Below are 17,597 nucleotides of genomic sequence, written 5' to 3' on the forward strand. Positions count from 1 at the left end.
ACTGATGCTTCAGAATACTTTACCTACATTTTGCTACCAATACTTTTACTTAAGGATTTTTTTTAAATGTATTTTTTGCATTGCTGTATACGTTAAGTAAAAGATCTGAGCACTTCTTCCACTGCTGCTGTGGCTTGAGAAATCCAGGAACTCTTTGCTCACCGTGACATGCACCACCCTGTGTTTTGAAGACGTGACGTCACATGCTGGAAGTCTGAACTCCAGAAGAACGAAGAGTGAATCTTTGAAACTGTTACCAGAAATAATGAAATGTTGTTCTGAGGATTTCCCTCCTCAGCTCAGCTTTGTGACAAAGCTTTTCCTGTGTGACACTACCGAGTGAGTTTGAGCAAACAGGGTGAATTCACACGGTTACACAGCAGGGCTGATGCAAAAATCTCCACCACATTTTGTCGTTTAAGACCATGAAGTGTTTTTACTTGCTTTAATTGAGTTGCTCCCAACGGTTTCTTTATTCCTGTTTTCTTTGCACCTCGGCCTGCTCTGCCCACACTTGGTTTATCCAACGCACAAGTGATTCAATCGGTGTGGGGAGAAGGACACTATTTTGTTTACCTTGTACAGCAGTTATGTAGGTGTGGAAGAAGTGTTCAAATGTTTTCCTGAGTAAAAGTGCTGATAGCACACTGTAAAATTACCCCTCAACCCCTTTTCTATTACCTCAAGATCAGGAACAGCTTTACAACTGTAAGACCATAATTAAACAACACTGGACTCTGTGGATTAAAGAAAATTATAAATTCGGAAATACAATAAGTGTTTGTGTCCCCGTCACCAGAGTGAGATTTTAAAAACGACAGCAAAAATTCACATTTTCATTTGATCCAAACATTAACAGTGTAAATCAATCTGGTAATGAGTCAGAGACACTGATTTGAGCCTGGTCTAAAAATGCTCTCCTGCAAGTCAGCCAAATATTAATGCAGCAAAAATGAAAGACAACACACGGTGCATCTATTTTAATAACTGTAGCAGCAGACGGCCTCTCCAGTGAATACGCACACACTCGACTGCAACCTTTGAAAAATGCGTCTTCATAACAGCCCGGTCGTGGTTCAGGGTCTGCCAGGGTGGAAGGCCTTGAAAGAAAAAAGCCCTGCAATGAAAATGTTACCTGAGAGGAAGTAAATCAATATTGTTTGTAAAATGTACTGAAACTATCAAAAGTAAGAAGAAAAAAAAAAGTCTATGCAGTGAGGAGGATTAGATTAGACCCTCATATGTAGAACTCTGTTGTACATTATTATTATTGATTCACCATATTTTATAGATGTTTTATATGTGAAATCTTAAATTAAATCTCTGCAGAGGTGTTTGTGCTGGTTGTCGGAGGCGATGACACCAACGCTTCTTTCTCTAGTTCAGTGGGTTTTTTTTCCTGTTTTGACAGCGATGAGGTGATCAGACCGGTTTTATCCTGGACAGAGGATAAACATTTACCTGCAGACGGAGCGGCTCCTCCTTCAGTGAGTAAATGTTTCACCTCTGCACACACACACACACACACACACACACACACACACACACACACAAACAAACAATAGCTTTTGCTTCAACAGCTTTATTTAGTTCATGAGTAAATACAGGATAAACAAGTACAAATCACAGGGGTCGTTTTGAGTAAATGCTGTGTCTCGGTAAATGCTTTCCACTGCATGATAAAAGACACAGAGAGGTTTGAAACGTGTCTGCATTTAACAAAACGTAAAGTTTTGCATTCAATTCAGACAAATAGAGTTGGTAGCTCCAGAGTTTATATGTATAACCCCATTTCCAAAAAAGTTGGGACGCTGTATAAAATGTAAATAATAACGGAAAGCAAAGATTTGCAAATCATGTAAACCCATATTTAATTGAAAATGGAGCAAAGATAACGTATCAAATGTAGGAACTTACAAATGTTGTTGGTTTATGATAAATATATGCAAATTTTTCATCTGATGTCAGCAACCCATCGGGAGAGGGGCATGGTTACCGCTGTGTTGCATCACCTCTTCTTTTAACAGCACTCTGGTAACTGAGGAGACCAGCTGCTGGAGTTTTAAAAGTGAAATGTGGTCCCATTCTTGCCTAGGATAGGATTTCAGCTGCTCCACATTTCAGGGTCTACTGTGTCGTATTTGTCATTTCATGATGCTCCAAATGTTTTTAAGGGGTGACACGTCTGGACTGCAGGAGGCCGGTTTATTACCCGGACTCTTCTACTCCGACGCCATGCTGTTGGAATACGTGGAGAATACAGTTTGGTATTGTCCTGCGAAAATAAGCAATGCCTTCCCTAAGAAACACGTCGTCTGGATGGCAGCATATGTTGCTCCAAAACCTGAATATATCATTTAGTATTAACGGTTCCTTCCCAGATGCTCACGCTACCCATGCCATGTGCACTAATGCACCCTCATACCATCACGGATCCTGGACTTTCAACTGTGCGCTGATAACAAGCTGGATGGTCCCTCTCCTCTTTAGCCTGATTCTCTGAATCTTTTAACGATATTAAGTACTGTAGATGGTGAAATCCCTAAATTCTTTGCAGTTTTACATTGAACATTATTCTTAGATTGTTGTACTTGTTGCCCAGGCAGTCTTTTTACAGAGTGATGAGCCTCTCCCCATCTTCACTGCTGAGAGGCTCTGCCTCTCTGAAACTTGTTGCTGGCATCAAATTGAATTTTTTTTGTTTTTCATAAAACAAAATGCATCAAGTTTCAACATTTGATTTGTTGTCTTTGGTCTATTTTTAATCAAATATGGGTTTACATGGTTTACATTTTACATGGCGTTGCAACTCTTTAGGAAACTGGGTTGTAGAAAAAAACCAGAAGGCTGTCAAATAAAAACAATCCTCCACATCAATATTACAATATTTCATCTAGCACTGCAACTGAAGAATACAAGTCAAATATTTAAGCCAAAGTAAAATTTGTTACTAGTCATAAAAATCTAGCAAAGAAAAACAGAACTAAAACTAATGTTTAAATTATATTTCTAATCGGCATATACGTAAACAAACTGACTACGGTTTGTTTACCTGATAATGGCTTCAGTAGCAAGTTATTCAATTATGGTTCTAAAATCACAATACAAGGACAAATTAAATGGCATCAAACCTGCATATTGTTATAGTTTGAAGTCAATTTGCTAATGTTTTCCTGTGATTGATTGCCTTGCATTAGCTTACAGGAAGCGTTAGACAGGATAAATCCCACCCTCATAGCATCTCAGGAAGATGAAAACATTTGCGGACAATCGGTGACTCAGGATTTGTAGATAGACGCAGTAAAAAAATCTCAGAACTTCATAGAAAATGTATCTTTTTAAAAATAAGATGTGTATAGAAAGATGTAAAAAATATGCCACTGAAATGAACAATGCCACTGATATTCACAAGTTTAAATGCTGGTGTGAGCAGGAAGTGAAAGGGAACGTTGTTTGTTCCTACTTGATGGTCGCTGGCGTTGCGGGTGTTCCTGTTCCTGACACCGGCACTAAAGCAGACGGCTTGAATGTGGATTAACTGCAATATTATTGCAATAAAAATGTAATTTAGCTGCACAGAGAATTAAGTTTCGGTATTCGTGTCACTGTTTAACCCATTTAGGTTTCGTAATCCTTCACATTGTTCATGTGAAGAAAATTAGCACCACCTGCTGTTTTAATAAAACAAACAGACCTCAATGATGAGTTCTCACATTAAATCGCTGACTAAGTATTAATGAGGAAAAACAAGCTACTGAGCAGCGTCGGGTTAAAGAAAGACCTTTGGTCTGATCTAAACTAGGTCACCAGCTTTTGTTTCACAGTCAGAGAAATGAGAAAACCCAATATAACAGACTGTCCTGGTTCAGCTGCAAGGAGCAGAGTCGGGTTCGATCCAACACCGCGGTTACGCCGCATGTGCGTCTAGATTTGTGTGCGTGTATGTTTGCGGTCTATTGCGTTTAGACGGTACTTGTGTGCTCAGGTTGCTGTGTTTACAGACAGATCCGGCGTCGACTTTCTCACTTTATAACGCGGCCGTCGAGCCGACTTTTGATTGACGGGAACGCCTGTCAGGTCAAAGGTGAAAGAGGTGGCGAGAGGTCTGGGGGGCCTCGTGTAAGTCCCGAGAATATGTCCCTCATCAGAACTGGAAGAGAGAGATAGGCCAGACTAAACTTTAGAAACGCTTTTCTGACCTAAAAAATACAGTTCAGTACAAATTTGAACAATTGATCTCCACAGGTCAAAAAATCGGTACAGTTTGGCCTCAAGCTGCAAACAAACAAACTAAGAGCACCAAACAATCACTTTAGATTTACTTGTGATTGTTCTGACTGATCCTGGAATATTTACCGTTTTAACTTTTATTTCCCCAATTAAAACTCATTTACCAGATCCGGTTGAGGCAGGAGAGATGTTAATCTACAAAAAGGTAGCTGTAAGTGTCCCATATGACCACCAGAGGGTGTCGTTACACCTGAATATTACCATCTCCTATCTAGCAGCTAAAAACTGAACAGAGTTTTTACTGTTGGGGTTAAAGTCTACTGTTCATTTAGGTGAGTGTGTGTTTATCATACCTGTAGTATCACAGAGGCCCTGTATGCCTCCTAAAACGGGGTCTCTGTCTGTGAGCAGCTGACTGCAGCCTCTCGGGCCCGGGCCCGGGTCCAGGGTCAGATCCGATTGGTCAGCTTCCTCCAGACAGCCCTGAAACATGGAGTTTAACATATGGACACAAGTTTAACACTTTTTATATATATATATAGTTGAAGTTCTGTGCTTCCTGTCTGGTCCTTTCTGGCATTTAAAAAGTGAAAATATTCACACAGAGTCCAACTAGAGCGCTTCGATGAAAGACCCCGTGTAATAATCAGCCTGCAGTCTGTTAGTATTTAACTTATTGGTTTAAAAACAACCAAAATAGGTCTGAATTAGAAATCTCTTCTGTTATGTTATATTATCTTCCTGCAGATCCTTCAGGTAAAAACATTTAAAAATAAACCTCCTAAAAATAGTGTTTTATCCCGTTTGTCCTGAACTCACCAGTAATCTGTGGCTGAGAAGAAGTTCCTCTTCTATTGAGGAAGGATCGTGTTTCTGTCTCTTGTCATGAACCATCAGCTGGGCCGGCATCTCTTCATCTGGGTTATGGGTCCTAAATGAAAGACAAATGAAGAGAGCAACTGTAAACAATTCCTGGCCTTTTTATTTATTTGTTTATATATTCCGTTGCTTTGTACAACCTGTTTAAGCAGGCAAGTAGTCTATGTTCAACAACAACAACACTGTACAGGAGTCTCTGAATTCAGATGTGAGGCATTTACTGTTTCTGCTTTCACTCTTGCATGTACTTTGTCCTTCGGAGCCAAAGAGACGTCCTTACTTTACTGATAACTAGCTGCAGCTGACGGTCTTTGCAACATGAGTGCACAGAAGGAGCTGCTCCGTCTCACCGTTTCCTGCTCGCCGCCGCTGCAGGCGTCGCATCCGAGGGTTTGTCAGCTTCCTCGGGCAACGTGTTGAGTAAGGTCAGCTGGAAGTCGTCGTCCATGGAGATGTAAGGAGCCAACATGTCCAGATCCATCGCCTCCACGCCCCGGGAAAAGACGCGAGAAACAAAAGATTACATTTTTCAAACTTTAAAAGTTTGTGCACCAACAACCTGGAAAAGTAAAGTCGTTTTGGTCTCTATGTTAATGTTTCTACGTGTGTTTTCTGCTCCTACCTCCTGTGGTCCTCCTTTCTCTTGAGCATCGTCTGGACAAAAGGCAAGGATCTTTTTAACCTCGCCGGTGTCCGTCGCCGCCGTCTCACAGAGGCTCTGAGGGAAGTCGACAGACACGGAGACAAAATAAAGAGACGGTAAATCAATGAGACGGAGACATTAGTACTTGCAACGTATTCAAGATTTAAGGTTTGTAGCTACCGGCACCGGTTCAGGTGAGGAGGGTGATGATGATGATGATGAAGGTGGAGTGAGGGGGTTGAAGATGGGCGAGAGGAGCTGTCTCAGCTGGGGACTGCACAGATCCTGAGGATGGTCCGGCACCAAGTTTGGATGAGTCGAAGTGGCAAACGACAGCTCAACAAAACCTGACGGACAGAAAAACAGTGAGAGGATTCAGCGTGAAAAGTTTCGTGGTTTGTTCAGCAGCTGAACTAAAACTTCACTGATCTCATCACAAGATGAACCTCATGTAAAATGACATTAATTAAACATTATAGGAATCTGTTCACTTTAACCAAACACTGAAAACCTGAAAAACGAATGAAACCCTTTTATCAACACTAGTTTTCAAGTAAATATAAAAACATTTTTGTTTTCACTCATTCTTTTTCATGAGTTGAATTAAAAGATCTAAAACTACTTCATGCACAACATCTCCTGTTTGCCAAGATGCTGATTAAACAACATGATTATTGAACACGTGTTCCTGCGACAGGCCACAAAAAATGTTTTCTATTTTTTTTTTAAACAATATTAGGCGTTAATTGTGTGTGTGTGTGTGTGTGTGTGTGTGTGTGTGTGTGTGTGTGTGTGTGTGTCAGTGTGCCACACCTGACAGGTGGATTGAATATCTCGGCAAACATCCTCACCAACGAGGATTTTAACAGCTTCGTGAACATAATTTGAGAAACATAAACCTTGTGTTGTGCATCTACATGTAAAAACATCTGGTCTGTTTCACCTCCTGTTAGAGGCGCCATGGCGTCGTCAGCTTCAGGATCCAGCTGGAGGAGATCATCTGGCGTCTCCTTCAGCTTCACGAGGAGCTCTGCAGCGCTGCTGACATCCGAATCCGCGTCTTCAGTCTCAGCCGGACGCTCGATGTCCTCGGGTTCAGAATCGCAGACGTCGGAAATCCAACAATCCTCTGGTGCGAGCGGCGGTGAGACGGCTTCGTCTTTCGGCAGCCGGCCACAACGGGTCTGCTCGGCGGAGAAAACGACGTCTGGCTGCTCCACGGCGCTGCAACAGAAGGAGACGGAGGAGGTAAAGAAGAAGTAGGATAAATGAGCCGCTGTGTTTCTGTCCTTTACCGCTTCTTCTAGTTCAGCCCTGGAAACACCAGCACGGTCTCATGTTGGAGCCGGAGCTGCGTTACACGACCTCCACGCTTGTCAAAGTACCTGAGTATGAAGTTGAGGCAGACGATGGCCTCGGGCTGCGACGTCTTGCTGCTGTAGAGGACGGTCGCTTGAGTCTCCGCCCAGACGAAGCCGCCGTCGTTTGCCAGGAAGCGGTAGTGGCTGGTGATCACCTGACCTTTGGACAGCACTGCACAATGTGGACGGACACGGGAGACGGGGACACAAAGAGATGAGTAAAGAGTAAATGTCAACATCCTGCTTCTGTGTGTGCAAACTCGTCCTCTCTGGTTTGTTTACATCCTGAACTTCTGCAAAGTCACTCTTCTTCATTTCTTATAAAAATATTTCCTCTGTGGGCTTAAACGATCGACACGCCTTTAAACAAAACACCTAAACACTGATTCTGTACGTAGATATTTGGTTTCTGGAGTACTCGCATGTGCGCAGGCTCTTGTTGATGTGATTTGAGTCGCGTGCGTGATGAAACTCAAAGGCTGAGCGTCCAATCAAATCGTCCGGTTTGTATCCAACCAGCTCTGTAACCCTGGTAACAGAAAGATGGAGGAGACACACCAGAATAATTTTAACTGCGAAGAGAGATTCACAGATTTCTATTCCTCTCCTCCTGTCGTGTTTTCTCTCACCTCTCAGCCACGGGGAGGAGGTCAAAGGTCAAGGTCGTTTATGTTTCTCGTCTTACCTGCCCTCGCAGTGAGTGAAGTGCAGGTCCATGCTGTGGCGGGTGAGGAAGGTCCGGGTGTCCAGAGGGAACTCCACGCTGGACGGGTGAGGGACGGGCTCACACAGCAGAGTCATAACGCTGGCTGCAGGGGGCGACGTGGAGCCGCCGCCGAACGGACGCATGCGACCTGTGCAGTGGAGGACCTGAAGAAGAAGAAGAGAAGAAGTCCAGCAGAGTATTAATCCACTTTTTCGTTGCCAGCACTGGATGTACTTTACTGGACTCTACTCACTTCTGGTACCAAGTGCTTTTCTGGATTTTCTATTTTTTTTTGTACCATAGATAGTATCCCCTTAATGCAGTGTTGTTACTATAGCAACGCTGCATGAAACTGCTTTGATAGGTTAAAGTGTTTCTGTGTCCTCGCGTACACTCGTCAGTGCTTACCTTCCAGGTAGCCGACTTGATGTTGACGCTGCGCCCCCTGCTGGTCAGCGTGCTCTTCATTCGCAGGAAGAAGTTTCTCTCGCTCGGCTGTTCATTCCGGGATTTCTTGCTCAAACCTGAAAACAAAAAGACAAAGCTGACGTGCCTGGCTCACGGGTATCTGGCAACTTACGTTGTCTGTGTTGACATTTGTTTCCAGGACTTTTACAAAAACAGTCAACTTAAAAGAACAGCTGGTAATTCAACTGCTAAAGTTTGATATCCGAGTAACCCTCACCACCTCTGTTTTTAAATGACAGGCTTTTTATTTCTGAAAACAGTGGATGAACCTGCAGAATTCATTTGACATTTATGACACCGAACAGAAACAGTCTTGTTCTCATGTGACCAAACCAGAATAAAACACGTTCTCAGCCAAAAACAAAAGGTGTTACTTCTAAGTTAAGTCCTGTTTGGTTTTGAAACTGTCTCTTTTTTTTTTTTCAGGATTTCGAAATTGTGCGTCTGACCTGGGCGTGGAGTCAGCAGGTCTCGGAGCTCCTCCTGATCACAGGGGTGAACAAAGTCATAAATACTCTGACCCAGCAGCTCCAGCTGTGAACAAAAAACAACAGTGACACACTAAAACGAATGCATCAATTTACTTAAATGTATTAGTGGTACTGTTGCTGACTGTGAAGGCGTCTGTCCTGCTGTCGCGTTGAGGCTGTACCTGTGCGATGCCGATGTGTTTGTTGACATTTTCCGTCAGGTAGATCATGTCTCCCTCCTCAGCGAGCACCATGATGAAGCCAGCGAGCGCCTGAGGATAGAAGACGTCCATCGGATCGTCGTCTTCCTTCTCGTCCTCGTCGGACTCTTCTTTCTCACCCTCATCTGTTATAAAAAAAATAATCAGGAGATTATTACAGATCTATTTCAGTGCATGTCTTTAAATGCCTGAATGTCCCGTAGTTTTTTTTTTAGTTTTTTAATGAAGCAGAACACTTTGTAATCGCTGCCTGACTAACGGGAACCCATTTTCCAGGGACTGGACATTTTGCTGCTAAATTTTCAGACCTTGTAATTGATTCACCAACAGCTTTGCTATTGATGAGTTCATGACTCTGCGCTCACACCCCGAGGGAGAGACGCAGCAATGAGCCGACTCATCTCACCAGAATAACTCAACGAAAGAGAAAAACACTGAAAGTGCAAAGTATCCGAGCGGCTTCTCCGATTCAGCAGCTTTAGATGCCGGACGGATTTTTCCAATGTTACTCCGTCACTCATGAAGGGAACGTGAAGATTAAGGGTGCAGGACACACCACAGGATATTTTTAAAGGCTCGAGCCGACTCAGGCTTTATGCTACGTATTGTTCTGGTTTTTAAGGAGCAACAGGAGAGTTTCCAACTTTAAGGTTTTTTTTTCAAACTCGACTTGCAGTCCAATAAAACGTCTTACTTGCACTAATCCGTATGTGTTCATTAGAGGCCGTCTTAAGGAGGATATTATTGCTGTCATTAAATTCACTTCCTTCCTGCTCGTTGCCTTAACTGGACCTAATTCAGCAGTTTTAATGGCACTATTTTAGTCTTGATTTTCACAAACTTTATCAATCTGTATACCGACATCTTACCAGGTCGCAGGAGGTGGTGCATCTGCAGGAAGCTGAGGGTCACTCTGATGATGGCGGCTTTGTCCAGGTGTGCGGAGACTCGGTGAGGGAACGGCAGGGTGTGGGCGAGCTCGTAAAACACATCAGTCTCCTGACTTCGCCTACATCTGGCCGCATCACGAGAACGCAGCTTTCTCTGCTCCAAACTAGTCCTGTAGGATGAAGAGGAGGAGGAGGAAGATAGAAGGTCAGAACGTGATTGACAGAAATGAAAATAGGGACAGAAAAGAGGTAAACATTTAAAAGAAATAAACAAAAAGAGAGGAAAAATAAGATGAGAAGAATAAAGAAATTAAGCCTCATAGGATATTCATATAAAATACAGTGTGATGAGGAGGAATGATGGTCGGTTTAGAGCAGAAAAGGATTGTGGGAAAATAGAGAAGGAAAACAAAACAAAAAGGACAGAAAAGAAGACTTCAGTGAGGAGCCCAGAATCAACAAAGAATTAAAACTAAAGATCACATTCTTCTCTCCCAGTATCAACACTTTTCTATAACCAGTTCATTTCCCATAATGCATCTCTCTTCGCCTCTGCAGAGGAGATTTTTAAATCGTTCAGTATGACGTAACGTAACTACATTTTAGTTGACTTAAGTAAGAATGTCAAAGGATGAAAGAACGTTGTATTACAAATGAATTATGTAAAATGGGAAATTAAACATGCAATCTTAAACCACATGAAACATGAAAGCTGCATCATGAATGTGATTTCTGTCAATGTTTGTGTTAAACATATCACATTTCCTACCAACAACAACAAAACAAAGGAACAATTCATGTAAAATTTTGTTCAACTCCAGCGATAAGATCTAGGATTTACAATAAATCCCCAAACGTTCCTCAGTAACTCAGCTGTAAAGGTTTTAAAAACACTTGAGGAGTTCAGGACCAGATGCTGGAAATTCAAAACAACCCCCTCATATAAAACGTGATCATTATGATAACTATCTGTTTAACTTCATGTTACATCAACAAACGCCTCACTTCCTGCCCATTAGTGTAAAGTCAGGGCTGTTTGCTGCTCTGCAAGTTCATCTCTGGTCTCCTAGAGACCTAAAGACCTACAAGTCTTTAAATGTGCGAGCAGACAGTTCGGCTCTATAAACATTCCTGGATATTTTTGCAAAGTGGGAACAGAACTGATAGCATAAAAAGGGAGAAATGTACAAAACTGAAGAGAACAAAATGTTATTTATTTGAGCGACTGGGAAAACATCCAGATCCTCCCTCCCTCCCTCGCTCTCTTCTCTTCAGTCCACCCCGCGCTGCTGCTGTGACCTGGATAAAAAGTATAAATTAACAAAAATGTGCGCTGACAACACAACAGCAGGGTTTTATTTCTCTCTCCCGTTCGATTTGAGCCGGCCGGGTGGGAATACAATCACATCCAAACATACGCAGAAACCAAAACAGCAAGAGTACGAGCCTTTAAACCGCCTCCGCCTCCTTCACTGCAAGAAAGTCAATAATAAAAGCAAGATTCACTGCAACAGCACCCAGAACCTGCTAAAGGCTGAGTCAGCACTTCAAAAAAAAAAAAAAAAAAATCAAACTGGACCCCAAATGAAGTACTTAAAAAAGAAAAACACATAACACAACAGGAGATATCAGCTGACTGCCAGCTCCAAAATAACTTCCAAGCTTGCAGCTTTGAAGAGAGTGAGCAGCTGACAGGCGGTCTCACACACTGTAATACAATACTATGGAGTACAAAGAGGAACAAAATAACTTTCAACATTATGAGCATCATACTCTGAGAGGATGTGCTTCATTCAGAGATCAGATTGTGATTCCCTATTGTTCTTGTTACAGCTGAAAATATTGACTCTTATTATAATTTGTGCAGCATATCACAGAATATAAAATCTGTATGATCTAACAGTGACAACCGACTTGGACCGGAAAATGTAGACTTTAGTTGTATGTCTGACTATCTGTCCCACAAAGATGTTGAGCTAGTTGAGCTTCACAACTAAAATAAGACTTCTTTTTTTTTTTACAAACTAAAAAACACGGCGAGGCCGAGAGCACGCTTCTCCCAGAAGAATTTAAAACATGTTTGGGTGAAACTTTTGACAAATATCTCAAAAACGTTTTTCCTTCCCATTGCTCTGCAATATCATCAGCGAGTCACCAATTATCAGCAATATTTTCCTCCATTTTATCAGTTGGAGGCACTGGGTGTTACCATGGAAACACAGCACGGAGTTCGCTTCTGCTTAAAATCGGTTTTGACATAATTCCTCCGACTTCACACTCGTTGTTTCTTCTTCTTTTGCGTTTCTTTTTTCGTCGTGGATTAATCGTTTTGTCAAAGAAAACAAAGGCAAAAACAAACAAACAAAAACAAACAGTGAAAGGCCCGGTGGACAATGCTGCTTACTTTTGTCATTCATAAGAGCTGTTTGTACCTCAGACAGGAAATGTCACAACATCAAGCGTTTCCCACCGAGGCTCTGGGCTCTCTGAAAGCCAACACGGCTGCAGCTCCTGACGCAGTATCTCACGTCAGGAGTATTTTTATGTTTTAGGATCGTCGTGTTACAACAGAGACGCGTAGCACACGTACGCAGACCAAAAACAGAGATGTGACCACCGATTGGCATATTTTGTACACCACCACCGTCACACACCAACACAAACAAAGACACAAACCTACGTCACCCAAACAAACACATGGCAACCGCAAGGATGAGATAACAGTCGGCGGTGTGTGTGTCCCGTCTTCAGGGAAAAACAAACCCGTTTCAGGCTGCTGTTAATGGATCCAACGTTTGAAAGGGTCACTCCCAAAATAACCAAATCACAAAACACCTCCATCTCGCTCGGTCACATCAGATTATTATGATTAGAAAGACTTCAGGTTTTTTTGTTTTTTTTCCTTTTTGCCTTTGAAAAGAAGCGGTTCCCAAATATGAGGGGCGTGACCACTCCGAGGGCCGTGAGATAAATTTAAGAGGTCAACAAATGACTGGCAGAAAGAAGAGAAAAACAGTTTCTGTTTATATAATCTTTGTTTTCTCTTGTGAAATACTGGTTTAATTTAAAATAGAAAATCTGGATTCATCTGAGAAGGCAGATTAACATGGAGGAGTTAAAATGGTCCAACTTTGGCTTCTGACACACGTCATGTCACGTTTGTGAGTTTAAACCGTTTAATTTGATCTTTAATGTAATTTCAGGTAAAACCGCCAGCTATGGTCTTTTCAGTTTGTGATTTGTTTGTATAATCTTCCCTCGAGTTCATGTGTACAACGCCGCTCCTACTGTCAGCGTAACCGGATCTTGAACAGTCAGAAACCCGCAGAACAGGTCCTTTAGCTTCTACTAGACAATACACAGCAATATGCACCACCTCGTGCTCTTATGGTTGAAGTCATAGTCGAAATGATGCATCTTTATTAGCCTTAATTGCAATGCTCCAAACCCTGACTGTGTCCAGCCAATCACAGGAGAGTATTTGTTGACTTTCTTTCTTCACCACCTCTGACAGGAACCTGAACATCTTTAGATTTTGTACGACTGATCTGACAGAAGGAGCCGATCAAAAGATGTCACCTTGAGCACATTTCACTATTAAATCGCCTTCTCGGGAAAATAATGGGAGAATTAATGAAAGACAAATAAAGCATACAAGATTTTTTTTTAAAAAACAGTATCAAATGGTGTCTAATGCTGCAAGTAATCAACAAAAAGTCAACAGCAATGAGCTCAGTGACAAACAAAATTGCTCCCAGGTGGCGACACCAAGCCCCTCCTCCTCCTGTTAATAATACAACCAGAGTCCATAGTGCTGCTGATAATAATAATAATAATAATAATAATAATAATAATAATAATAATAATAATAATAATAGGCTGTCAACTCCTGCAGCATTCCTCTCAGCAAAAAGCAGTCTGTCTGCCAGGAGGAGCTTCAGAGAACACGTGTTCCTGGTCAGAGAGCAGAGCTGCACTTTGTTATTGCTCAATGTGTGTGTGTGTGTGTGTGTGTGTGTGTGTGTGTGTGCGTGTGTGTCAGGTAGAGATCAGGTTGACCTCATATACCAGAACGCAATGTGCTCAAGAGGGAACAAAGGAAACAAACCCAATATTCAGGCATTCAAGTGAAAGGTAAAAAAAAAACAAGAGTCCTGAAAACTACGCATGCGCACACACACACACACACACACGCACACACACACACACACGCACACACGCACACACACACACACACACACACACGCACACGCACACACGCACACACGCACACACGCACACGCACACCACTCCAAGATGTTCTCCATTATCAGTAGTTAATGTTTATACTTCAAATTGATCGTAGACTCTGAAATAACTCATTTAAACTGTGAATAACTAAATTCATCTCGGCCTCGTTTGCGTCGAAACATAATGTTCAACAAAACAGAAAATGTGGAAACACGGAAGAAGGTTTTTTCTTTTTTTTTTTTTGGGCAAGTCAGAGCACGTCCACTCAAACACACACAACCTCAAGCCTCGCTGTTACACAACTTTCTTTGCTACCACCACAGGAATTTGGACGACAATGATACCAATTTATATTTCAGGATTTTGAGATATTTTTTTTTTAATATTTGTTTTAAAAAGTAGTTCACTACTGAATGAGCAGTAAACAGAGATTTTGGACAAATCATCATTTTTTTTTTATACAGAAACAACAACAAAAACAACAGAACATTGGTCACCGCCTATCACTAGCTGATAATAATATATTTGTCTTGAACTAGGAAGTTGTTTGTTTTTTAAAATATTATTACAATTAAGATCTTTCTTTCAAGACGATGTCAGTGTCACTCGGTAACTGACCTCAATGATTAATCGATTATCAAATAAGTGGTTAATTAATATTCTGTCAAGCCACTAATTGAAATATTGATTATTAGTTTCAACCCTCTCTTGTCACAGCGACCGATAACTGTCAATTAATAGAAAAATAGGTGTTTGTTTTTTTAGTTAAATGTAATAAATCATGACCCTCAAACCAAACTGTACTATAAGTGTGTTGTTCAGGTGATCAGCAGGTTTCTTCGTCACCTGCTGGGTGGGGGGAGGGGGGAGGGGTGGGTGGGGGCTGGGAGAGGGGGTTAATTTCATGGTCATGGATGTGCACTTTGTCCCACATATTTGACCTCTCCCGTCGTGACAAGACTAAGGAAGTCCACTCCCACAGCTATTTCCAGCCTTTGTGTTTGCAAAGCTGCAGGAGCCGAGTTATAATCACAGAGCCGCTAAACCTGCATTTCTCAGCAGGTTAATCTGTAAAAGTCAGCTGCCAGTTACTTTTCAAAGCAGTGACATGCGAGTGGCTCATTTATAAACCAAATCTCAAGTGTGTTTATTTTGATCATTTGTCCTCTCTGGCCACCGTACTCTCTGATAACAGTCCATCATATCCAAAAACAAGTGATTCCAAAACTTAAAAAATTAGCCAGCACATGTATTTGTATGCTTTATTATACTGTACACTCCTTCTTAAACCTTGTAGACACACACTTAGCTCAATATATCAGTATTTAAATTAGTAAATGTCCTCCAAGTCGAGAGGGATTTATTATCTTGCTCGACTCTTATGCCCAGGAGGCAGATTCCTTTTATAATTACATGCCATTGTGCTGAAGCATGACTCCACCAAGTCACAAGAAGCCAGAGAACATGTGAACATTAATTCTCTGAAGCCATTTCCATAAAAAAAATTAAAAATTAAAAAAAAACCACATACTGCTGACATGATGAAGTGAAACACCGTCTGTGATTGAAGCAGCTGTAACACAGAACTCAAATCTGGTAAAAAAATAAATAAAAAAAACACCATAAATTAGTATTACTTTACTGCTGAGGAATAGACGACCTGTCGTGTGGAGTATTGTCTTCAATTAAAATAAGATTTCACCATTAAAGTCTGCAGAGAAAAGACCTGTGGAAACATGTGCTTGATTACTTTCCTAAATAAAACACTGCTGAGCTGTGAAGCTGGACATGATCGCAGCAGTTGTTCACTGCCTGCTTCAACGGCTCATTTAGACTCAACAAACACACAGTGAAAATATTTTAATATCTAAAAGCGCATCACGTGAGTGTTTTAATGAATGCTTCTTACCGTTTGACCGCCACCGTCTCCTCCTTCTGCTCCATGTTCAACCGAAACACCGAACAGCGATACCGATTTTCTCGTTTCTTCTGCACAAGATTGTAAACACCAAACATGTAGTGACGTCAAGTTTACAGCTGTAAACACACGCTGCTTCCGCTTTCACCGTTTCAAAATAAAAGTGGTCTCGTCACTGACGTCCACTTCATGTTTGATTAGAATAGTACAGTTTCAAGAATTTCTACTGGCGTGTTTACGTTTTATTTGCGTAACCTATGATGGGATTAACGGAAATATTGACAAAGTAAAAAAAAAAAAAAGAAGAAAAAACTACCCAACATTTATGGTTCAAATTAGCACATCAAAATGCAGCTTTCCATTTTACATTTTGTTGCTTTAACTAGTGAACATTTTTCAACTTTTTTGTTCTGCTTTTTGTTCTGGTGTCCTATGGTCCATGTTAGATCAACTAATTATAAATAAACACATTTTAAAACAGTCAATCTTTCGAGAAAAATATCAGTCCTGTCCATCATAAATTGAAACCCTTTAAGTTTCATACGTGTTTGTCACTTTTGACAGCTTTTGACTGGGTTGCAGACTCTTTTTTTATTGTCAACAACATTATTCTGGTTTCCGGTGTTGCTGACTGTCTCCGGCTTGAGTCTTCCGTCACAGCCGTGCTGACGCCACGCCCCACGTCACGTCCACAAACTTCCTGTGTTTCCGCTCAGCTGAAAGGCTGAGGTTTGGAGAAGAATCCAGGGATTTCTGCCAGAAAGGCTTGTGGTTGAGGGGGAAAGAAAAGGGGGTTTTGATTTGTGTAAAAAAAAAAAAAAGCTTTTTAGCAGAAAACCCTCCAGGCAAAATACCCCCACGTGCAAAGGCTGAAAGGGTCATTTTCTTCCTATGCAGGTAAAAAGAGAAGTCGATTATTTGTCTGTACTGCCCTCTGCTGATCATCAGAGGGATATAATAAAATATCCTATATAAGTTCAACCAGTATATTCACAAAAACAAAAACGTGACTGTTTCAGGTTTTCACGTTTTAATAACACATCTCCAAATACAAACTGGATACAGTGACGTCATTCTGACGTTATTACTTCCACCAGAACAGGCATGAAGGCATGTGTGATAATGTGTTTGTAGTGATAATGGATAATGCATATTTTATACAGGCACACACGCACGCGCGCACACACACACATGAAAAAAAAAAAAAAAAAAAAAACATGTAGAAATTAAAGAAAAGTGTCATTTTTCTTCCACTGGAAGTAAAAACGATCACAGAAGCACATCTGGAATGATGTTTGTTGCGGCGGTGTCGAATGTTTGAGAAGAACGCAGCCTTTTTTGTGTGTGTGTGTGTGTGTGTTTTGAGGCAACGTGATTTATTTTAGCTTGTTGTCGGCTCTGCTTTTTGTCCCCTGGACTCCGCATTGTTTGTTTTTGTCCTTCCTGCTTGGACGCAGCAATTCATCAATGTGAGAGGTGAATTATTGAATTTACTCAAGTTGCAATACTCCTGGGATTAATTTCTGTTCTGAGATTCAATGTTTCTAAAGCCAAAAGAATACTGAAACCTTCCTTGAAACC

General features: G+C 41.4%; 1 protein-coding gene across 5 annotated transcripts; it reads right to left on the bottom strand.

The window, feature by feature from the left end:
* Window positions 1-971: 971 nt before the first annotated feature.
* On the bottom strand, window positions 972-16,121 carry hif1al (hypoxia inducible factor 1 subunit alpha, like). 5 transcript variants are annotated; one of them, XM_069161033.1, is made up of 16 exons: window positions 16,008-16,121; window positions 9,848-10,038; window positions 8,940-9,103; window positions 8,737-8,821; window positions 8,228-8,343; window positions 7,799-7,983; window positions 7,536-7,642; window positions 7,138-7,285; window positions 6,696-6,976; window positions 5,933-6,099; window positions 5,732-5,827; window positions 5,460-5,593; window positions 5,050-5,161; window positions 4,584-4,713; window positions 4,027-4,150; window positions 972-1,100 (listed from the first exon to the last, which is right to left on the bottom strand). In XM_069161033.1, the coding sequence occupies exons 1-15, from the start codon at window positions 16,112-16,114 to the stop codon at window positions 4,074-4,076; spliced, it is 2,100 nt and encodes a 699-aa protein (XP_069017134.1). In that variant the 5' UTR covers window positions 16,115-16,121; the 3' UTR covers window positions 972-1,100; window positions 4,027-4,073. The 5 variants fall into 5 exon arrangements, with proteins under 5 accessions (XP_069017134.1, XP_069017135.1, XP_069017137.1 ...); XM_069161034.1 differs by having other exon boundaries at window positions 972-1,117; XM_069161035.1 differs by lacking the exon at window positions 972-1,100 and adding an exon at window positions 1,484-1,506.
* Window positions 16,122-17,597: the final 1,476 nt, after the last annotated feature.

Source organism: Embiotoca jacksoni, unplaced genomic scaffold, assembly GCF_022577435.1.
Source record: "Embiotoca jacksoni isolate LCO1_2020_lvr unplaced genomic scaffold, fEmbJac1.0.p SCAF_28, whole genome shotgun sequence".
Lineage (NCBI taxonomy): Eukaryota > Metazoa > Chordata > Actinopteri > Embiotocidae > Embiotoca > Embiotoca jacksoni.

Coding starts and splice junctions, on each gene's coding strand:
- hif1al (XM_069161033.1), bottom strand. CDS start 16,114: ATGTTTGGTGTTTACAATCTTGTGCAGAAGAAACGAGAAAATCGGTAT. Junction 7,984..8,227: donor TCAAGTCGGCTACCTGGAAG/GTAAGCACTGAC, acceptor CTTCTTCTTCAG/GTCCTCCACTGCACAGGTCG. Junction 4,151..4,583: donor GGGCCTCTGTGATACTACAG/GTATGATAAACA, acceptor TCTCTCTTCCAG/TTCTGATGAGGGACATATTC.